The sequence below is a fragment of the Spinacia oleracea genome, chromosome 3 (assembly GCF_020520425.1).
Source record: "Spinacia oleracea cultivar Varoflay chromosome 3, BTI_SOV_V1, whole genome shotgun sequence".
NCBI classification, from domain to species: Eukaryota; Viridiplantae; Streptophyta; class Magnoliopsida; order Caryophyllales; family Amaranthaceae; genus Spinacia; species Spinacia oleracea.
This window is the reverse complement of record NC_079489.1, coordinates 1749154-1772335: the sequence shown is the minus strand read 5'-3', so window position 1 is coordinate 1772335 and position 23182 is coordinate 1749154. Positions and strand designations below refer to the sequence as shown.

The 23182-nt window shown below is 35.7% G+C and overlaps 2 protein-coding genes across 3 annotated transcripts; one reads left to right on the top strand and one right to left on the bottom strand.

Annotated features, from left to right (window-relative positions):
* Nucleotides 1-1999: 1999 nt before the first annotated feature.
* LOC110782458 (ABC transporter B family member 28) lies at nucleotides 2000-16567 on the top strand. Of its 2 annotated transcripts, XM_021986614.2 has the most exons (18): nucleotides 2001-2418; nucleotides 3068-3255; nucleotides 4459-4482; nucleotides 5605-5706; nucleotides 6044-6134; nucleotides 6322-6422; nucleotides 6590-6640; nucleotides 6796-6924; nucleotides 8238-8300; nucleotides 8393-8672; nucleotides 11395-11543; nucleotides 11650-11739; nucleotides 12945-13079; nucleotides 13156-13212; nucleotides 13293-13349; nucleotides 13945-14246; nucleotides 14334-14449; nucleotides 16358-16567. In XM_021986614.2, exons 1-16 carry the CDS (start codon nucleotides 2037-2039, stop codon nucleotides 14179-14181), a joined length of 2136 nt encoding a protein of 711 aa, XP_021842306.1. In that variant the 5' UTR covers nucleotides 2001-2036; the 3' UTR covers nucleotides 14182-14246; nucleotides 14334-14449; nucleotides 16358-16567. The 2 variants fall into 2 exon arrangements, with proteins under 2 accessions (XP_021842307.1, XP_021842306.1); XM_021986615.2 differs by lacking the exons at nucleotides 14334-14449; nucleotides 16358-16567 and having other exon boundaries at nucleotides 2000-2418; nucleotides 13156-13208; nucleotides 13945-14083.
* Nucleotides 16568-17374: 807 nt separating this feature from the next.
* LOC110782289 (uncharacterized) lies at nucleotides 17375-19083 on the bottom strand. Its single transcript, XM_021986407.2, has 2 exons — nucleotides 18536-19083; nucleotides 17375-17779 (listed from the first exon to the last, which is right to left on the bottom strand). Exons 1-2 carry the CDS (start codon nucleotides 19031-19033, stop codon nucleotides 17516-17518), a joined length of 762 nt encoding a protein of 253 aa, XP_021842099.1. The 5' UTR covers nucleotides 19034-19083; the 3' UTR covers nucleotides 17375-17515.
* Between the last annotated feature and the right edge of the window lie 4099 nt (nucleotides 19084-23182).

The window sequence follows — 23182 nt, the reverse complement described above, 5'->3', positions numbered from 1 at the left end:
CACACAACTCTCGTGATACTCATCTTTTCTTAAAATCAGGGACGTCTAGTCTAAATCATCCCTTGTAATAATCACCTTCACAATTAAATTAAGGCCTTGGATTTTTTCATTACGACTTGTAGACACCTTATCTATGTCCTCTCTTAAGTGTCCAATGATCGGATTTGTTAAACGGTCTAAACCTAAATTAGAAGTGCTCCATACACTCAACAAATGGGCAAAGAAATCATCTCTTATTTCTTAAAAAAATATGTTGGCTTCGTGCAACCATTGAAGCCATAAATCAGCCTCCAAAAATCGGTTTTAACTTAATTCAAGCGACCGCTATTGTATAAAAGATGGGGTAAATTAAAGCCAACGCACAATATCGTCATGATTATAATGTTAATGATCAACTCCACAATCAATGAATAATTTTCTTAATTATATATGACCTTAATATTTATAAAACAAGTTAAGCCCACTTCAGATAATTCATTTTTCTATATAGTTGATCAAACAAATGCATAAACTATAGGAAAAATTGATTCTAAAAATACAAACTTTAAGCGATCTGCTTGAAAAGGGCCGACTTTCATTTAACTAAGAATAACACAACCTTTTAGAGTTGTGTTTTTTTAAAGGGCTCCCCTCACAAATGACTTGCTATAATAAGTAATATGAAAACCAATATCACAAATTAAATATTTTTTCTTTATATAATTAACAAGAAGATTAAAAAATACTGTAGCATATTACAAGTTATTATAGATGGGAGCCTTTTTAAAAGAAGATAGGTCCGAAAAAGGTTGTGTTATTCTTAGATAAACATAAAGTCAGCCCTTTTTAAGCAGATCGCTTAAATGTTGTATTTTTAGAATCAATTTTTCATAAACTATAAGGGGTAATTTCATCTATCCTTAAAGTTATGCGATTTTAGTAGGGAGTTTCTCAACAGTAAGAATAACATATTATTCAATTTGGTAAATAAAAATACTTATCATTAATTAATACTACGTTTTTATTTTATTATTGTACGTAAAAGCATGGAGTACTAAGGCTCTTTTGAAGAGAGAGATGATCACATGGCAGATGAACTTGAGTATCAACGCCTTTGAAATCTACATATTATAAACTTATAAATGACTTCAGCAATGAATCTTCATTATGGTCAAAGGACATGATCGATGGACGAAAATTCTAATATAGTGTATTTTTAGTTTCGATTGACAAATTTCATCAATCAGACAAACAAATCGACAATGAAAAATTAAACAACAAGATCAGATCAAACAAATAACCAACCTAATAAATCTGGGAAACATAAATACACGTGCAACTAAGGAGTATTATCGAAAACATAAATACACATGCAACTAAGGAGTATTATCGAAAACATAAATACACATGCAACCTTCAAAGGTACCACATGTTAATCGAAAAATTGATAAAGTTGATAAAAAGTTCAGTTAAGTCCATATAAGTTCAATTAAGTTTAGACAATATAAGTACAACAAAAATAAGTTTTTTCCCAGATACTTTCACACCCAAATAAATTTATTTCAGACAAAATATGTTTATTTCAGATAAAATATGTTCAAATAATATAAGTTCAGTCAAAATATTAAGTTCAATAAAACAGAGCCTAAGATGACCCAATAAGTACCTTTACATAAAGATGGCCGTGGGCGGGGCCGACCCGAAGCCCGACACAAAAAAGTCCGACCCGACCCGAGCACGAGAAAAACACGGTGAAGTCATGGGTCGGGCCTGAGCCTAATTTTTTGAAAAAGTACGATAAGACACAACACGACTTAACCCGACAAATCACGCTACATTTAGTAAAATTAGCCTTGGTCAAGCCCGTGTATTTGGACCGGATCCGGGCTTTGTTTTAAACATTTCAACCCGATCCAGCACGATGCAACGTGGCCTGCATGGGCCCGAGCCGATTAGGCCCTCGGCCCGAGCCCGAACCGACCCACAACCATCTTTACCTTTACGGAGTACATGATACGTATCGTTTCGAAAACACTGAGAGTTATCACCGTTCACTAATGGCGGCAATTTCTCTCTCCTCTCCAACTCTCACACGCACTCACTTCCGATTCTCTCACCCCCATATCCAATCACGTCACTTCCCGCCATTTTCTCTCTCTTCAGCTCACCTCCTCCGCCGGACCACCAGGATCCGATTCTCAAACCCGAAGCCGAATTGGGCGCTCGCAGCATATGTAACTGGACCTGCTTCAGATTACTCGGTTTCCGACCCGGACCCGAAAATCGAGGGTTCTGGGAGAGAGAAAGTTAAACCAGAGGATGCGATTAGTTGGGGAACTTTATGGAGTTTGTTGGTGGACCAAAAATGGCGGCTTGCTCTTTGCGTTTCTGCTCTTGTTGGGGGTACTACCTGTACTCTTTCCATGCCTCTTTTTTCAGGTATAATCCTTCAATTCATTCATCAATTTGTTAATTAATTTGGTATTTTGTGAGTTTTTTGAAGTTAATTATGGATAAATTGGTAGTTGCTGCATAGATGAATGATAATTTAGGGGTTTCGATTTTGTTGATGATTTTTTGTAATCGAAAATCGAAATAGTGGAGTGAATCTAGTAAAAGCTATATGAATCAAACACAAATTCATCGAATAATGTTAATCAAAATGTAGCTGATCACCGGAGAAGGTAATGCATGAATATTATTGAGATAGGAGAACTCTTAAGCTCCGGTAGTCGTCGTTAGCTTCTCTTTGCCGGAGCCTCGGAGCTCGGCTATACTTGTACTCTCGCACAGGGATGAATAAATGACATCATCTCGAACAAATGCAAAATCGAAATTTATTTACATAATGTCCATCATTGTGGTAATTAAGATGTGGGGTTAGTTTGGAAATTCCAGGTTTTCGCGATATACTGATGAATTATATATGAAATTTATCGAGGTTGCTTCATTTTGTCTTTGCTCTTTTGGCCCATGATATGGTGCACATTAATAAGGAGACAATTCTTGATTTAGACTTTGTTTGCATCACTTTCTTTTTATGTAGACCCTTATGTGTTTCTATATGTTGGTACTTGGTTTTGTGCAGGGAGATTTTTTGAAGTACTTTCTGGAACGACACCCGAGCCGTTGTGGAAAATAATGAGCAGAATTGCAGTTGTATACGCGTTAGAGCCAATTTTTACTGTGATATTTGTCATAAACATGAACAAAATTTGGGAGAAGGTTATGTCTGTTTTAAGAGCTCGGATTTTCCGGAGGATGCTAATTCAAAAGGTAGCATTGCGTATTCTAGGTCATTGAATTTATCCAGTATTCAAGTCTGTTTCTTCAGGCACAACCACATCCTTGTTTATGCCATTCTAGATGTTGAAAATAATTAAACAGTGGATATGAGGCAACCTCTGCATGTTTTCTCCAATTCTGTTATGTCAGCTGTACATATAGGACAAGTAAATCAAATGATAGGGGTAACGAAAAACTAATATATTGTTGACAAAAGAGTATTAAAGCATTTTTTGGATTATTGAGCATGATGCATCAACTTATGTTAATGACTTTATGCCTACTTGAGATCCCCAATGAAGTAAGGTAGTCGTATCAACTTATGTGTAATTTTGCATGTGACTATATTTTACAATTGAGAAGTATACTGATATAACATGTGGTGAGTAAAAAACTAAAAATGCAGACACGAAATAAAGAGGTAGGGGTTTACACTGAAGATTTCACGACTTACTGCTCACCGGGCAAAAGTTTTGGTGATATGTTGTTTATGTTCTAGTTGTACGAGTAGTTAATCCTTAGGTTATCTTGAGTTTTGAGCACTCTATTGGAAAATGACCCAACAATGCTGTCTACCCTTCGTTTCACAAAAATAGTTACACTTACTACTTTAGCCGCTTCAAAAATATAGTAACACTCACATTTTTTCTATTTTTAGACATACATGGTATATGCCTCACATTATTTTTTTTACTTCTTTCTCCATTTTTTCCCACTTACCCTTTACGACATTCCACTATTATACATTATTTCATTATTCTTTTACAACGTTCCAATACTTTATTATTATTTTGTTACAGAGTTCACTACATTACTTCTTACAAGAATTTTGTTGGTTTTTGTGAAAAGTGAACTGTAAATGTTTTTTGTGAAATGAAGGGAGTTCTTCGCAAGATCATATATATTTGCAGGACTTTTCTAGTCTTTTCACCAAAATGTCTGTGTTATGTACTTATGTGCCTGAAAAAGCAGTCCTATAGCATTGTTGCATATTTGCAGTAGCACTTCTTATGATAGTAAATACCTCGGTAATTCACATTTCATGATTTTAGAGCAGTTTCTGTTTTGAAATTAATATTTCAAGATCTTTGCTGCTCTATAATTTTGTGACATTTTATAAGACAATGTGTAGTATTTTTAATCTCATTAATAGCATTATTATAACTTTGTTTCTTTTACATTTGTTCCATGCAGGTGGAGTTTTTTGACCGCTACAAGGTACTGTGTGATTTTCATATTCTTGTCAGTATATAGAACTGCACACTGCAAGCAATATCTTCGACGGCTATGGGAGATAATTACTTTTGTTCTTTTTCTCATACGGATTAAATGGCATATTTGACGTTATTGCTGTCTTAATTCTTGTTCTTTGTAGATTTCTTGTATATGTATCACTTTAAGATAATGAAAATTTAAAAGATTCTTTAGATTGAAGCTGAATTATGAAATTAAGAACTTCTAATTGCTTTAGTTTCTCATTACCCCCAAAACATTAGCATTCAACATGTCATAGGTAGCATTCATCAACCATCATTGTTGTCATTTTCTTAGGTGGCACTTTGGTATAATACTGACGATTTTCGACAGGGAGGAAGAGTTGATGATTGTCCCCCTCTTTTATTTGAATTTATCTTCCTTGTTGGAATTTTGGAATCAACTACTTCCTCAGTTTCTTAAAGACTGCCTTTCTTTTTCTGTTACCTGCTTATACTCCCCCCCCCCCATTCTTGTGTGTTCCCAGTACATTTCTTAAACGCCGTATGGCAACATTGTAAGTAATATTAGTACATAGTAATTTATTTTTACTCCTGCCATTTTTCACCGTTGTTGAGGCATCATAGTTTTGTGCTGGATTCATTTTATTCTCGTAAATGAGGTCCATTCCAGCATGAGTGTTTCTTCACTTGTGAACTGTGATGCTTTGACCTTGTGGTGAGGTCATACTCTGATAGTTAGAGCACAAGGGGTGCATTTGAGTATTACTGACATATATGTTCCTTTCTCCATTAAAATAATATTATATAGCACATCGATCTTAGGCCAATTATCTTTCATTTTGATATTCCGAATCATATGGGTTTTATATTTGCTGCCAATGCTTCTTGAAGTTTCTCATTATGTCATGAGATTTTAGTGATGGACTTTGAATCAGATTGCTCATTGCGTATGGCATATGGTGTTGTGGTGGTTGGAGTTTATCATGTTTTTCCAACAATCCATTCATGTTTCATGGACATTAGATTTGTTTCCTTTTTAACCCTTCGCTGCATAAGTCGTTCTATTGGAATATGGTTATTTTTTCGTTTAAGTTTCAACATTTGTGGTTTCTGAATTTTGCAGGTTGGGGAACTGACTGGATTGTTGACCTCTGATTTGGGGTCTGTTAAAGACATTGTCAGTGAAAATGTTTCAAGGGACAGGGGATTCAGAGCTCTCTCCGAGGCAAGCTACTCTAATTAAACAGGAGTGAACTTTATGCTTAAGGTGTAGTATCGTAGCTAGCTTTAAAAATTACTGAGCTACCCTCAACCCCTTCCTTTCATCAGAGAAAAAAAATAAGAAAGATCTAACTATAATCAGTAAAATATGTTTAGTTGAAGGCTATCTTTATTGTTTGTGTCATAAAATAGTCAACTGCATATTGTCACTCATATAGGGAAATTTGACTCACATTCTGTGTTACTTTTGGTCACATTCTTACATGTTCGTGCAGTTTTCTCCGTTGATCCTTTTATCTTAATGCCCATCTAAGACTTATCTGCATATTTTATGCTTTCAGATTGTTGGAACTATGTGCATCCTGTTCATTCTTTCACCACAACTCGCACCAATTTTGGGTTTTCTGATGCTTGTTGTCTCCATTTTAGTAGGTAAAGATAATTTCTTTCATCTTTTGTTTGGTTTATTATCTCATTTTCATATGGCAATTCGTTATTTTCAAGTGTTAACAGAATGTCATCATCATGCAAGTCCTGATGAAGAGTCTTGCTCATATGATGGTTTCCATTTATCATTTCCTACATAATTTGTTTCTATAATCTGGCTTGCTGTTCACAGCTGTGTACAAGCGATCAACTATGCCTATCTTTAAAGCTCATGGATTGGCGCAGTCATCAATGTCTGATTCCGTGACAGAAACAATTTCTGCCATTCGCACTGTGAGTTCCAGTGAGTTGTATTTGTTCAATATAGCATTTAAACATTATTAGTAGCTCTTTTAAGGGTGAAATGCAGAAGCAGAAGTTATAACTTTTGTTTCTGGGTTATGGGTCCTGAGGTCCACCCCTGATGTATCCTGTACTGAACACTATATATAATACCTCAGGTGAGATCTTTTGGCGGGGAAAAGCGCCAAATGTCAGCATTTGGTAACCAGGTATTATGGCTGTCATGTCCGTTAGTCTGTAATCTGCATTTATCTGACGTTTTGTGAATCCTGTCTTATGTTTATTAGTTAGATTACTGCCAGAAGCACTTGTGTTGGATTTTGTGCTTTTCGTTTGTTGATATGCTTACTGTTTGATATGGCAGATTCTCGCATATAAGGCTAGCGGGATTAAGCTGGGGACTTACAAATCCATTAACGAATCAGTGACCCGAGTTGCAGTTTATGTATCTTTACTGGCCTTGTATATCCTCGGAGGAAACAAAGTTAAAGCGGTGAGGATTTATCAGTCACTAGTGGTTTAATTAGCCCTTTTTAAAAAAAAAATCTGCAAGAACTTCTTAAGTATTGGATGGGTAAAAGTCGTAAAACAGACAATTTTTATTTACAGCTTCTGTGACGAAAGGTCAAAGAAAAGAGATAAATTAGAATGTTAATAAAAATGAAAATGACTGAAAGAGACAACAATTTCCAACAATGGTGACAAAAAGATCTGAATTGTTGATTCATATGTGGTAACCTCCCCCCCTCCCCCCTCTGTTCATTTATTTTAGTGGACTAAAAAGATTAATAGTTTAAAGGACACTTTTGATGATTGATGTTCAATGTAATTGTCTAATGACACGGTAGAGCCCTAATGTCCTATTAATTTCTTCTGTAGCCTTTCTCTTCTCTACAAATTTCTGATTGCTTGTTTTTAAGTTTAACATCTTATTAAATCTCAGCTTCTTCTCTTATTTGACTGAAGCCCCTGACACATTCTATGTGGGTCACCTAGTTTAATTTCCCGCCCTCTGTGTATTACATTATCCCAAGTATCTGTATTTCTCTTTGCTCTTGTAAAACTTTCACACTTCAGTTCTTGTAAATATTTACTAAAATTGTGCCCCATACCACATTGTTGGTCTAATGTATCATACTGTTTGGTCTAATCTCCTTGTTGAATTAATTCCTTGGAAAAGGAGGCAGTCCTTCGGTCTTTCCTTTCCGCTCTGTAGGGTAGACTAGAGAGTCATTGAATACTGTCATAAATGTTGTTCACATGTGAGTTCTGAATTAAGCAGGATCATGCATGCCATTTTCTTCTTGGTTAGAATGGGATGTAGTCCGTACCTAGGAAACATAGACGTACTTATCCTAAAGTTGTATTCTTCTCCTCTCTATTGTGCATTTTTGAGTGTTTGACTGATAGAGTGATTTTTAAGAATAGCATTTAGAGGTTGATGGGATGAGAATTTTATGTGTAAAATATGAATTGAATGTGGGAAAACATATGCAGCTTTCAGAAGCAAAAGGTGAGTAATTTGACGGAGAAGTGGGATTGAGAGTGCCGCAGTGGTTTAGAAGTGTGAAATTCATGTTCAAACAGGAGTGCAATTTATGCCAGGGCATTAAGCCATTAATTGTCCAGAGCATATTTTCTTTTCCTCAACTTGTGTCAGCAGCTTTTTTTTCTTTTGATTACAGTGTTGCTTGTTGTCATTTGTAGATGATATCTAACTTCAGTACCATAACCATTAAGGCGAGCTCTACGAGCCTGCTTAAATAGGTCTTCTTATATCAGTCATATGTTTTAATGGATGTACAGGGTGAACTCTCGGTCGGAACTGTGGTTTCTTTCATTGGATATACCTTTACTCTGACGTTTGGTGTAAGTTCCCGCTTCTGGTGAATAACTGAATTGGTATTCGACTTCTATATCAGTGTTCCATATAAACCCACCTTTTATGATACACAATGCAGGTTCAAGGCCTGGTTTATACACTGGGAGATCTACGTGGGGCTTTTGCTGCTGTTGAGAGGATTAATTCGATCCTCTCAGGGTCAGAAATTGATGAAGCTCTTGCTTATGGTTTAGAAAGACAGATTCAACCAAAAGATGTTCAGGATGAAAAGTTTCAATTGTTTACTGTCAATGGATTTGATGAGAAGCAGCAGTCTAATCACGGGCGTTACATGTCAGCCTTGGGCACTTCAAGCAACTTGTATAACATAGCCGCGTCTGGTGATATTTGTCTTGAAGGTAATCCAAATGTGGAATTTTATGCTTGTGTATTTGTGTGATGTTGATGCTATGGTGTGAATCAGCATTTTGCTGGTTGACCTGATTAACATGCACACACACACACACACACACACACACACACACACACACACACACACACACACACACACTTCAATCCACGTGTTTAGTACTTGTTTATGGTTAAAATTTCTACCTTTTATCTCCTTATGCGCAGTCCTAAAAATGGTTGTGTATATCATTTTCCGAAATTGAAAAAAGAGAGAAAAAAGAACAGCAAAAATTAAACTTAAAGGAGTCTACTTGTGGCCATAGCTCCATAAGCAACATGTCATTGCGTCCAGTCCTAAACTTGAAATGGATAAAGTAGAGATTACAGTTTACAGCTCCTCATCCAAAATTTCTCTGTCAATTCCTCTCAGCTAAGCAATCGACGACCTTGTTTATCATTCAAGTATGAGAAACATATTATTTCTTAACCTATTCAAGACAAAATCACTCTGACTGAAATGTTCTTCAGTATGTTCAAGGTCTTTATTGCTTATTGATCTAGAGAACTATAGTTGTTGGGTCGCTCTCAAACTCCAACTGAAAATTAGTCTGATTCTGAAGTTGTATCAACATCTGGCTTGTTTTTCAACAATACAGCAGTAATACTCCAACAATTTCCCAGACAAGGTTTTAGACAAAAGGAATGCCTTTCTGACTATGTTGTTGAACAGACGAAAAAAAACTGAGTAGTACGGAGTATATGCTACGATGCTTACATTGTTGAACCTGCTAAGTACTAAAAGATTCATGTAGAAGGTCATAAAAAATTCGGATTTTTCATGAAATACCCCCGAGGTTTGCTTTAATGCACCAAATACCCCTAAACTTTTCAGAATGCACCAAATACCCCCGAGGTTTTAAAAAATAACACAAAATGCCCTTAATGAGCATTTTCCGTCCATTCCGTTAAGTATCCGTTAGCGTGAATTTACTTTTTTACCCTTCCTCAACAATTTTCTCTACTAATCCTAATATTAGCACCTAATTAAATCAATTAAACCCCTAAAAAATTAAGTAACTATTATCTAAAAAAATTAAGCCCCTAAAAATCTAATTAACTATTAAAAAAACAAAAAAAACAAAAACAAATTGACCCAAAAATATGAAGTTGCTTGCTTCTTCATTCGTCTTCACCACGCCACCATCATCTCCCAAAAAACTTCCTGCAAATTCAGATATTGCTTTGATGGTGGTGCTTGGTTCTGCAAATTCGTCTTCACCACGTCATTTTACCCCGCCCTTTTTCCTTCTCATTCTCGCCCAATTTCTCTCTCATGTTCTTCACCATCATTATCATCACAAAACCCAACCATTAAAACCAACCAAAATCAGTCTTTTTCTTCTTCCACCACCACCATCATCTCTACAATCTATTGCAAACCCAGATTATTTCAAACCCAAATTATTGCAAGAAAATCTAAATTGTTGCAAACCGCAAACAAATTGAAAATCCAGATAAATCACAAAGCATCAAAACCATCAAAATAAATCAAATTTGGAGAGAGAGAAAGACTATGGTGAGGAGACCCAAATGGCTCCCAGAACCACCACAAACGCCTAGAATCCGTGGACGAGATTGCTACGATTTTTTCGGGGTTTAGCTTTGAATTAGAGGGTTTTTTTTGAGATCTTGTTGCAAATGTTTTTGGTGATATAATCGTTGATTTTTTGCTGATTTTTCTGGGATGTAAAGGTTGATTTTCTGGATTTAAGAAAGAAAAGGAGAAGAGAAGATGAAGGGTTCCTCGGTGGTTGTGGGTGGCGATGGAGTTCACAGATTTGGAAGGAGGAGAGAGAAAAGAGCAAAGATGATGGATTTGGAGGACTAGCAGAGGGAGAGAGAAAGGAGCAGAGATGATGAAGTTTGGAGGATTGGTTTGCAGACTCCCTGGGAAGAAGGAAGAAGGAAGAAGAAGGAGACAGAACAAAGAAACGGAAAGAGAAAGAAAAAAAAGGAAAACAAAAAAAATAAAAAATATTAACGGATACTTAACGGAATGGACGGAAAATGCTCATTAAGGGCATTTTGTGTTATTTTTTAAAACTTCGGGGGTATTTGGTGCATTCTGAAAAGTTTAGGGGTATTTGGTGCATTAAAGCAAACCTCGGGGGCATTTCATGAAAAATCCGTAAAAAATTGACTTTGATGAGACTTCCTTACTGATACAGAGCATTATATTTTTTCTGGTAAACAACAATTCCTGTCATGTCTGGGGCTTTATTTTTTTAGAGAACCTTCTGAGCTCTAGTTGTTGGTTGATCTGGTGGTTATTTTCGAGTCCTGAAAATTTTTAGTGGTATCTAAGGTACATTCACATTTAGCAACTTCAAATAGGTAATTTTTTCTTCTTTGTTGCTTCTATCAATATTATACCCCATTGCCTCAAAAAGGCTCGTGTCTATGATGATGTGAAGGAAAGATCATGTGTGCGTAACCTTAATTTAAAGATCGTGTTTGGTTGACTGACCTACTTCTTCGCAACTTGTAAGAATTAGATGACGGGTTAGTAGTGAGAGACATTTGATTGAGTTCATTGTGAAGCCAACTTGAAAATGCCCATTTTTACCTTTTTAGATTTGTTGGAAAATGTTTTCTGTCAGTTACTTCTACTAGAAAATATTCTGTTAAATACCAGTTACTAGCCTAACTTTGGAATCTACATCACTGCAGATGTCCACTTTTCTTATCCCTTGAGGCCTGATGTTGAGGTCCTTAATGGTCTTAACCTTACATTAAAGGGTGGAACTATTACTGCCCTTGTGGGCTCAAGTGGTGCAGGAAAGAGCACTATTGTGCAATTGCTGGCACGGTTTTATGAGGTTTAGTGTTTTCTGCATCATCCATGCTTTTTCTCTCTCTGTTATTGTAAGCTGTCGTTCCTTACTGCTTTATAACATGGCCAAACCCTGTTAACATATTTTGCAGCCAACCAGCGGACGCATAACTGCGGCTGGAGAAGATGTTAGGACATTTGATAAAAGTGAGTGGGCTCAAGTTGTCTCAATAGTGAATCAAGTATGTTTTCAGCAATTGAACATTTTAGTTCTTTAACTTTAGCTTTTTTTTTTTTTTTTGGGGGGGGGGGGGGGGGGGGGCGTTTGAAGCTGTATGTGGCATGAGGTGAAGCTAGAACTATGCCTTCCAAACACCAGACTGGAAACCCAAGTTCACCCGCTAAGGGTCTGGTATTGGTGGGGTTTGGTCAGGCTAGGTTCAAATCAATCAGCCAAACCTGTACTCTCTGTTTTTTATAGTTTACTCAGTTTGACTTTTACGCTTCTGCACGACTTTTACCATCCATATCTTTAATTCGAAATAAGCAAAAAATATAAAAAGTTGCTAATTAGAAGTATAAAACGAGACAAATCACTAGATTCCACATGACTACATTTTCCCTACACATAAACCACAAAAAATGGTCAAAGAGGAGTGTGTGGATAGTGCCAAAGTACAAAGTGCGTAAACCCTAAAGTTGTTCTGAGGATTGATCCTTTGCTAACTGGAACCTGAAGTGCACCTAATCTGAAATTACTAACTCACTGAACTCGGTGTACTTTGGTGTAAATACGACTCTTCTATCAGATGGATTCCTGTAGCTTGAATTATTATTTTCTAAAAGCTGGATTGAGCCAGCTGTTCAGATTTCTGAGCTGGACTTTTGCTAGTTCATTGACTTCATTTAAACATTTGGAGAAGCTATATGATTGAACTGGTCTAACTAGTCTACACTCTGGTAAACTGTCAGGCTGGTAACATGTGATAAACCTTTTTAAATATTCAGGCACAGAGTAAAGCCATCCTCAGACCAGGTCAATCACTTGCTCTGTTTTCCATATTGAAGCTAGAATGATTAGCGAGTTTGCATCCATTCTGCTCGATGGCATGTCAGATTTCCAGTCATAGATAAATATGCTTCATTAGTGAAGTTTGTATGAGATAAAAAAATCAGCTAATCAGTGATCAAACATCTAACAGTATTCAAAGCTAGCAACTTGAGTCCGGGGAAAATTATTTAGATATTCGTAATATTCACCATTTGGCTTTAACAAGATTATTCTTTGAGGTTACACAACTTACATCCTGCAACAAATGAGCAGTGCTGAATAGTTATTTTTTTTGCTTGGTTGAGTATACCTTTAATCTGGGCACACCACAAACCCAAATTGTCAGTGTCATGATTGTTGTCTTTTCAGAAACATATACTGACTAACCTTGTGCAGGATCCAGTACTCTTCTCCGTATCTGTTGCAGAGAACATTGCATATGGTCTACCTGATGCTAATGTATCTAAGGACGATATAGTAAAAGCAGCAAAAGCCGCTAATGCTCATGAATTTATCATATCACTTCCACAGGTTTGTATTGGCTCCTTTGAAACAGGAAAATTTATTCATAATGATACTACCCTTGCTAATTTTTGTATGGTTCAAGGGTTATGACACTTTAGTAGGAGAGCGTGGAGGTCTACTAAGTGGGGGACAAAGGCAGGTAAACATGTTTTGATGTTGCATTGAATTCTGTGAAGGACATAAAGGATGTTCAAGCTGATTTGTGAACTTTCTCTGCAGAGAGTCGCTATTGCTCGAGCACTTCTAAAAAATGCTCCTATTTTGATTTTAGATGAGGTAATTATCAGTTATTTATGCTTCTATTGCCTCTCCTGTGCTGTGTTGGACTGCTGGTGATATGTTAGTTTTTGACTTCACCCTCTTAGTTGACACTTGGTGTCACTAAATTAGAGTAATAGCCACCATGTAGTTACCAATCTTTGCTCTCTTAGAGAAGTCCTTTCTCCTCTCTTATAACCTCCCCTTCCCTGCAGCTCAATACATCCAAGTACTCCGCGGAAGGGAACATGTGGATTGTGCTAAACAATGAAGTCAATAGACAATACTACTTGTCTCTTGATTATAACTGATTCATTATTAATTTCTCAACTTTTTATGTTATTGGGTCTCGTATTATTTTTGTAGAAACTAAGAAAGATGAAAATAATGCAGCCTTTGTTTTCTGTATATTGCAATATTTTTTTTTTGTACCATGGACACTGTAAAATATCTTTGCTTCTGATACGTCATGCCATTATGGTGGTCAGAAGTTCTTTTTTAAGAAAAGCAAGGGAAATGAAAGTTATTTATTCTCAAGGAAAGGTTCTTCCCTTGGTGCTGATATAAATTTTCTGATATATTTGCGTATTTGACCATAATAAAATTCATGCAGGCCACAAGTGCGTTGGACGCAGTTAGTGAGCGTTTGGTCCAGGATGCTTTGAATCATCTTATGAAAGGAAGAACAACATTGGTAATAGCTCACCGGTTAAGCACAGTCCAGAATGCCCATCAAATTGCAGTCTGTTCTGATGGGAGGATTGCAGAGCTTGGGACACACTATGAATTGGTGTCACAAAATGGCCAATATGCTTCATTAGTAGGGACCCAGAGGCTTGCGTTTGAGTAAATTTTCGGTTCCAAGATATTGTCATCAGTGCTGTCATTTTCTGTTATAAATCACTGCTGGAGGAGGTAATGTTAGTTTCTAGTAAATTTCCCCCCTTTATTGATCCAATTTACATAGTTACGGAATTTCTTTTTTGAAACTTTTTTATGCAGATATGCTTCTTTTTTAAATGGATACCGCAATTACAATGATTACAAGATAAAGAACTATGAAAAGATGTCAAACAATAGTTACAACTGGCCGTTGATTCCAATTGCTATTAGATAGGGTAAGCAACAGCACTTTGCTTTAGTTCTCGTTCTTGTTCTAATTTCTTACCTTTTTTTTTTTGATAAACTTCTAATTTCTTACCTGGAACAATGAAAATTATTTGCAGTCTTACTTTTGGGTTTATCATGAGTCAAAACTAGAAAAATGATATAATAGGTTTCAAACTGGCAAGGCATTCAGAAGGCAGGCCAAGAGTTATATTTATGTAATTGTCATCAATAGGATCAACCGTAGCCACACCAACCAACTTGCACCTCTCATCTTTGCCAAGCCTCTAAGAGCATCTCCAACGGCAAGCTAATTTGACAATTAGCTTGTTATGCCTCATAAGATTTCTAGCTATTTCATTTTCTAGCTAATTTGTGCTCCAATGGCTAGCAATTAGCTTGTTATTTATATTGGTCCCACTTGTCACTTAATTATTTGGCAATTTTTGGGAGCTAGTTGTCAAGCAAATTAGCTTGTTTGCTTAAACAAGCTAATTTGCTTGGCCAAGCTAATTTATTATTTTCACTCCAATGGTCTAGCTATTATCTTGAAACTTTTATAAATTTCAAGCTAGTCCCTAGCTACAACCATTGGAGATGCTCTTAGTTAATGTTTCCTTCAACTTAGCTGTAAGTATCATGTCTATGGGAAGAGGAATAGCGTTGTTGCTGCTCCCTATGGAACCAAGAATTTTGATTTGAACTTTAGTTCGACCTGTGCACGAAAACAGCTCAGCATCAAGCAACTGTTTCTTTCACACAAACATTTTCACCATCTTAATGATCAACCTTTTTATGAAGTTCCCGTCGAAAAGATCTAGTATGTAAATAGCCGTGGAATGATCTATTTGCATTTTTTAAATTGAAGTATCCTAACGGTTCGTTTGGTAGCCGGTAATAAATGGTGGGATGAAAATAAATCTTAGTATTATTTGGCAAGAAAAGAACATCATGATGTCCATGGTAATGAAATTTTGTTTAAAAACTTGGTGTTTTTCTTCATAAATTTGCATTCACACCTAATACCACTCCCCAAATGGTAATGAAAATTTGTAAAGAAAAAAAGATAATTTTTAGTGAACTAGCATTACCATAGAATGAATGAATATTGATTTTCCTTGCAAATTTATTCCCGTTGACACCATTTATGCCCGGCTACCAAACGGGCCGTGAAGGATATGATTACATTATCTGTATTTCTACTCCACATTGTTAGTGTTAAATTCACCTTTCCAGATTCCTTATATATGTGGCCCTGGGACAGCATTGACCTTCACAAAAGGTGGGAACAGGATCCACCCTTTGAGCTGTGTTGTGCTTGTCAATGGTGGAATTTGTACTGTTGCTAGATCAAAATTGTATCTGAGTGGAACTTCTTCTTCACTTCGGCTCCGTTTGGCTTGGTGTAAAACGTTTTCATTGTAAAATGGTTTTCCATGAAAAATATTTTTCAAAGGAAAACACAATTCCAAACTAGTTTTCCTTTGTTTGGTTCCTCAAAAGAAAATGGGAGAAGATGGTGAAGATTGAGGGGAAGAAAGGAGAGGGAGGTAAGGAGGAAAGAGGAAAAGTGGTTTCCCTCCCTTTCAAATGGAAAATTGTTTTTCACCTTTGGGGAGTTGTGGAAATTTGTTTTTCATCACTTGCCCAACCAAACAACGTAAAATGATTGAAAAGGGGGAAATCATTTTCCATATGGAAAACGTTTTACACCCTACCAAATGGAGCCTTTATCTTCAACTTCATCTTCCTTGATCTTGATTTGGCTGCCAGTCCCTTTCCCACCTTCTGATTTGTATAGAAAGCTGAATTGAGAAATATGCAGTTTACAGCCATTCAGTGTCTTAATCCTTAATATTGTTGTAACCACTACTAGTCTTTGATAAATTGTGTCTGAGAAACAATGGTTTGGTTTACAGCGAAAAGTCTGGAACACTGCATTTTTGGTTGCTGGTTGCAGAAGATTTTAAGGATGAAGGAGATGAACTTTGGTCGTGCTTGAAGTACGATGCTCTTTCTTCTCTCTTTTTTCATGTACAAGTTTGTAATTTGGTGTTGTGATTTTGGTGCTCAAGTGTAAAGAATATATATTCTGTACACGGTATATGAGGTAACAGGTTATTGTTTTATCCTTCATATTGTATTACACGCAATTATAACAAAACTCTTCTTCCATGGTAATCAATTTTGAGAAATGCTGATTTCCGTGGAAGAAGTGAAATTCTTCCGTGAAAGAATCATTTGCTACCACGTAGGATATACAACGATGGCACTAGTTATTTCCTATCAGAAGGCGAGCTCATATGACAATGAGTTTTATATACTACCTCTGTTCCTGAAAGTTCTTTACGTTTTCTTTCGTTCGTTCTTGAAAGTTTTTTATACTTTGCCTTACAAATTTTGCATTTACACCCTTATTTGGACCACCATAACATACAAGTAGTGATATTTTGTTATGGGAGCATAACTTTACGCACTCACATTACTTTAATGGTTACTAATTTTCATCCACTTTATAGCCACTAATTTTTCCACTTGTTAACCCCACCATCATACGTTCATCAAAATTTCTTAATTACCGTACAAATAGTACGCGTAAATATCATTTAGGAACGGATGCAGTACAAAATACGTAGTGTAAACCATAAAAATTCAAACCTGCAAAATAAATTTAACGAGGAAAAAGAATATGGAATACATGCATAATTTTATTGATGTTTTTTGGATTATAATTCTCGTAACTCTCTTGATTCTTCTCTTCTAGGGTTTGTAATACTGAGTCAGGTCGTCTTATTCCAGTACTGCATACCTACGATATGATAGTAGGGAGGTGATGGGGTCTTTATGACTTATCCATCTGAGCCCGACGAAACCCTAATGTTAGAACTTCATTATATAGGAAAGTTGAGAATGCTACTAGATTTAAATTCCCTAAATCTTTAAAATATTATCTTTTTTATTGAGATATAATTAACACCACAAATTTACAAAATTTCGATGTCTACACGTAGTACATAAACAAAAATATGTTCAAAAAAATGGCTATTCAGTCATACATGACTACATGTTCATTGTATTTATACAGAGATTGTGGCATTCATAACGGCGAGGCATTCAGTGGGAAGGCCTAGGAAGGTGTTCATGAAAAGATCATCAATTGGTTCAACTGTTGCAACTCCTACAAGTTTGCAGTTACCATCTTTTTCCATTCTTTGCCCTCTACCTTTCCTCAATTTCCCTTGTGATTCTTCAGAGGTTAAAATTGTAGAAACCAATAATGGTGGTGCTTTGTAAATTGTCCCTATTGAAAACCAGAATTTGGCCTTGAATTCAAGATCAACCTATAATGAATAGAGAACATTTGTTAGACTTCAGGGGGAAAAAAAAAATATTCCCTTCATCTTGATTATGTGACAAATTCACAGGTAATCATAAGGCATAAAAACTAAAGTTTAAAAAACATATGTTTTTTTTAAAAGTACTCCTTCCGCATTTTATTAGGAGTCACATGTTGATCAACATGCGTATTAAGGAAGGAGAGTTGAATCTAATAAAAAATACTAAAGCAAGTGAGGGAGAGGAAGTAATAACAAATAGAAAAGATGATGCGAGAAGTATTTTAATCAAAGTAGAGAAAGAGCTTATTTTAATGGTGATCCATAAAGGATATACTGAAGAATTAAGTGATTCGAAAATGGGATAGAAAAGTTACTAAAAATAGATATGTGAATTCTAATAAAATACAGCCGGAAATGGTAGTACAAAAATACATAGGGAGTACTGAAAATGTTTTGGCCTAGTATTAAGACTGGGGTTCTATGTACGTTAGGTTACAGGTTTCATATTCATCCCCCTCATTTGTAATTTGTATTTTCCTTATATTATTCATACGCAGCCAAAAAATCCTTAAAAAGTTAAAGTAACTAAACTTTGACCGCCTATTGTCACTCCTATAAACCTCAGAATATTACACAGTATCAAACTGTTATTTTTACCAACACAATAACTAAAGATATTAATGGTCAAAGTAATGTCTCGTAAACTGTTAAAAAAAAAAAGTGTAACCATTATTTCGAAACGGAAAGAGTATCGCTAACCTTGCCGGACTCTTCATCAATGCTTCCCTTGAACATAAGTGGAACAATATCAATCCTCAAGAATGGAGGCAAAGGCAAACCCAAAAACTTAGTTGTACCACTTGTTAATGGTGGAATATAAAGCTTACCAACATCAAACTCAACCAAAATATTACCATTTAAATCATGTTTACCAATTCCACTTCCAAACCCACCTTCAGCATCATAAACAAAATCTGGGTATTTTGCAATTCCAAGCTTGCAACCTTCTTTGGTCTTAAACTCAACACTATAAGAATTTGATGATCTTATTAATTCTTTATTTGGGGAAGAAAAAATGTTATTTTCTTGGGCTTTTTTGGTTGAAGAAGATGAACATAATATTTTGGTTTTATGAACTTTGGATTGTGATAAAGAATATGATGAGATTAATATAGAATTATGTAGGTTTTTTGTAGGTATTATTTTGCATGGATTTTGAGGTTTTAGGGAGAAATTAGTATGATAATGATAACTCATTTTTTTAAGGGAGATAATTTTCTGAAATTTATTTTTGGGCTTATGAATGTTATTGTAACCAAAATTAACGTGTGGCCAGGATTTTGTTACATAGCTGGGGATCAATTCTTATCAGTGCCACAAGCTTTAGAGTGGTGGGACCATAAATATTTCCTCTGGTTGTTTAGTTGCAATTAGGCTTGGTTATTGATCAGGTCAGGGTCAGTGTGGGTCAAACGCAGGTCGGGTAATGAAATGATCAATTTTAACGGATTTATAATGGACGGGTCAAAGCGGGTAATAGCAGGCCGATAGTTGGTCTGTCAATAATCAAACAAGAAAAAATTATCAAAAAGAGTCGTATGCGAATACAAGTGAATACGAAGCTATCCACATAATTCTTTATCTCATAACTATTTTAGTTTTCAAAATTATTGGGTTATAAGTTTGGCCTTATATTGATCATGTATTCATGTCCAATAAACGAGATGTTTTAAAAAGAACCCTACACAATAAGAGCCCTATTAACATTACCCAAACCCTATATCCAAACATATATGTGTTATTACATTTAAACCTGAAATAACATGTAAAAAGTATAATATAAATGCGATGCGTGCGAATATAAAACGCATATAAACAGATTAATTAAAATGGTAAGAATTTATTTAATATCCAAACATATATGTGTTATTACATTTAAACCTGAAATAACATGTAAAAAGTATAATATAAATGCGATGCGTGCGAATATAAAACGCATATAAACAGATTAATTAAAATGGTAAGAATTTATTTAAGGGGCTAGATTGATTAAAATGTTTCTTTAGGCTTTTTCAGGTGGGTTGCCATTGTATTCTCTATTCTATAAATGAGTGAGGTATTTTAGTAATCCAGGGGTAACACCCAAAAGTAAATTTACTAAAATAACCTCACCTTTTCATTTATATAATAGAGATGAAATCTTAGATTCGTCTCAATATATATTTTCAAAATATATACTTTATTGATACAAATTTGAACATTGGAATCGTGGAGCGGTCCAGGGATATAAGCCTTCAATGTATTGGGCCTGGATAATGACCCATTTGGGCTACTTTGTCATTTTGTGATTGCTTGATTGGTTGTGCTAATTCTTCATTCTTTTGGGCCCTTTTCATATTGGATCATTGCGGGCTTTACGGCCCATTTTGGTGGTCATGGAGGAAACTTCATTTCTAAATTCTAACCATCCTACAAAATTATGGAAGCAACAAGCAAGCATGTTCCATGGAAACATCATATATATACACACATTCTTAATTAAAGAAACAAACTTATTATCATGTAATCATTCTGTTAACTCTTTGTGTATTGATGTCATTGATATGTGTTATGATGTCATTGTCATTGATATGAAGGTTTATGATAAACGCGGAACCATAAACCTTATTTTTGCATTTTACGGGGTACCAAGGAAGAAACTTTACCTGTTTTTTTAAAAAAATATTCAACATTTCAAAAGTTCAAAAAAAAATATTGGAACTTGGGGGGTGCCGTCGTGCCAAGGCTCCCGCCCACCCCCCATGTTCCGCCCATGAGTTTTCAACGACAAGACAATTTAGTTACATTCATCAATTGTAATTAGACGGTTGTCAATTTTCTAAATCTATAGTATTATTTTTAGTAACAAGTACTCCTAACTTTTTTTCTTCGTTAAGTAGTGAAAATTGTTTACCTAATTCTCCGTAAAAATGAAATAAAATTCATTTTATGCAACTCGGGAAATAATAATAATATTTTTAGGGGTGTTGTAATTCTCAAAATTGCAATGAAAACATAAATTTGCACCCTAAGAAAGTGAAACACAAGCATTTATAGTGAATTATAGTGTCTAGTTTAGAGTCTTAAATGTGGACCAACAGAAAACAGCATAGAAAGATTAGAAACAATTATGCCTTCCTTGTAAAGTGTGAAATAAAGGAACTAGGCCCTCCAATCTTTAAATTAGAATCAATCTTCAATTGAATTTGGGAATAAAATCATTCTTCTGTTGTATAGAATCTAAAAAAGGAATTACACTTGCTGACTTGTTATGAATTTGACATCATGATGTGGACATAATTACTAAGGCGTTGGTTTTCTTCACCTGTTCTGATCTGATTTCATAGATATGGTGTGGTATGAATGTTTTTTTTATTCGTGTTTTTGTTTTTTGTTCACAAATTCTTATTTACAAGGGTTGTACAATAAATATCGTACACAGTAACACAGGAGTAAAGTTAACTAAAAATGCTTAAAGGTTAAGGTTATATATGTAAAAGTTGTCTTTTTTTAGTGATAAATTTTTTCATTTTAATAAAATTTATTTCTTCCAAATCACTAATAATGTATAAAATTAATCAGAGTTATCTTGGTGTACAATAAATTTATTGTACACCTTGTGCGAGCAAGACCTTTTGGTTTGGGAAAATATTGGACCATTACATCATTCTCAGCCAAACATCCTTTGCGTATACATGTATGACTTGAGATTTTTAAAGCCAAAAAAAAAAAAAAAATTATGACTTGAGATTATTAAAGCAAGATCCTAGATTAGTGGATTTATTAATCCTTTTGATTTAAAATCACGCTCAATTCGCACATAAACAATAAAAGTCAACTTCAACTAATTTCGAACCAACTTTTGCTTTAAACCTTTGAGCTGTCGAATCTGATTATTAATTACTTTCGTAAATTCTCCAGATTGAAGTTTAAGTTATAGACTTTGGTTGGTTATAAAGATGGTCATGGGTCAGGCCGGGTTGAATGAGTCTGACCCACGTTATACCCACTTGTTTAATGGCGGGCTAGGTTGGGCCGAATATTTTGAAAAGGCGGTCCAGGCACGGGCCATGCACACGTGCACTCGTGTCGGGTAGGGCTCAGTCTCGTGCCTAAGACTAATTTCACTCAATTTAGCGTGCTTTGTACGTTGTACCAGGTCGTATCATACTTTTTCCAAAAAAATGTGGCATGAGCCCAACTTACAGCCCACGACTTCAACTCCTTTTTGAACCAACTAGGACATCATTTTGAAAAGGTGGCTCAAGCACAGGCCCCACACACGTGCACTCGTATCGGGCAGGGTCGGGTCTCGTGCCTAAGCCAAACTTAACATGCTTTGTCGTGCCACGCCGTGTCATACTTTTCCCAAAAAAAGTGGCATGAGCCCAGCACACAGCCCACGACTTCATGCCTTTTCAGTGTCCATACAGGGCTTTTTTTTCGTTCCAGTGCCATCTTTACTTTAGTACTCCGTATGTAGGGAGGTACGCTCATATTGTCGTACATTCTTACCGTGTGCACCATGCACAGACCGTTAGGAGTATAACACACACCAAAGCATATACGACACACGCCCGTACATGAACCGCGTACGCTCACCTCGTGTTATACACGCACCAAAACATATACGACACACGCCCGTACATGAACTGCGTACGCTCACCTCGTGTTATACACGCGCCACCAGAAACCATAACAGAAAGTTCCCTTTCAATGATTTGAATGAACTGAATCCAGCAAACACAAGCATCCAAAATCTAGCTAACATTATGGGGGTGTTTATTGCAAGTCACGTAAATGTACATGGAGCATTTATAGTTTTATACCAAAAAGAAAACCCAGGTTGGGTCCAGAATCCAGATCAATTTTAGATTCTAAATCTAGCATTCACTAAAAACATCAGTTCATTTCCCATACGAAGTATGTGGTTTACGTACCCCGATGCAAAAACGTAGTGCTCACTGATATGTTTTCTTTTACGTTTTTAAACAAACATATAGTTTAAACCTAAACAAGTGAAACAATGCTGAAAACGTTCTCCATGTTCATTGGGTGCACAGACGCAAGTGCATGTTCACCGAGTGTACCTGATGTATAATCCAAATCACGTTTCGTGTAGGGTGTCAAAACGAGGAAGTCTTGAGCAAGAACAACCACTGTCCTAAATAGACGCAAACAATCTTTATTGATACTCCACTAAATTTGGTCTTGAACAGTAACGTACTAAATTTTACTAAATTTGTAATAATACAGGTTGTTTGCGTCCAAAATGGACAATTGTTGTTCTTTCAATATTATCCACATATGAAAAGGTTAACAAATTTGCAATGATTTGAAAAAGATGCCCACGAGTACATTAGTCCA

Excerpts from the sequence above, each read along its gene's own strand:
- LOC110782458 (XM_021986614.2), top strand. The coding sequence starts at position 2,037 with ATGGCGGCAATTTCTCTCTCCTCTCCAACTCTCACACGCACTCACTTC. Across the intron at positions 6,135-6,321 it reads TGTTGTCTCCATTTTAGTAG|CTGTGTACAAGCGATCAACT; the intron begins GTAAAGATAATT and ends TGCTGTTCACAG. Across the intron at positions 13,080-13,155 it reads TTATCATATCACTTCCACAG|GGTTATGACACTTTAGTAGG; the intron begins GTTTGTATTGGC and ends GTATGGTTCAAG.
- LOC110782289 (XM_021986407.2), bottom strand. The coding sequence starts at position 19,033 with ATGAGTTATCATTATCATACTAATTTCTCCCTAAAACCTCAAAATCCA. Across the intron at positions 17,780-18,535 it reads TTGATGAAGAGTCCGGCAAG|GTTGATCTTGAATTCAAGGC; the intron begins GTTAGCGATACT and ends TATTCATTATAG.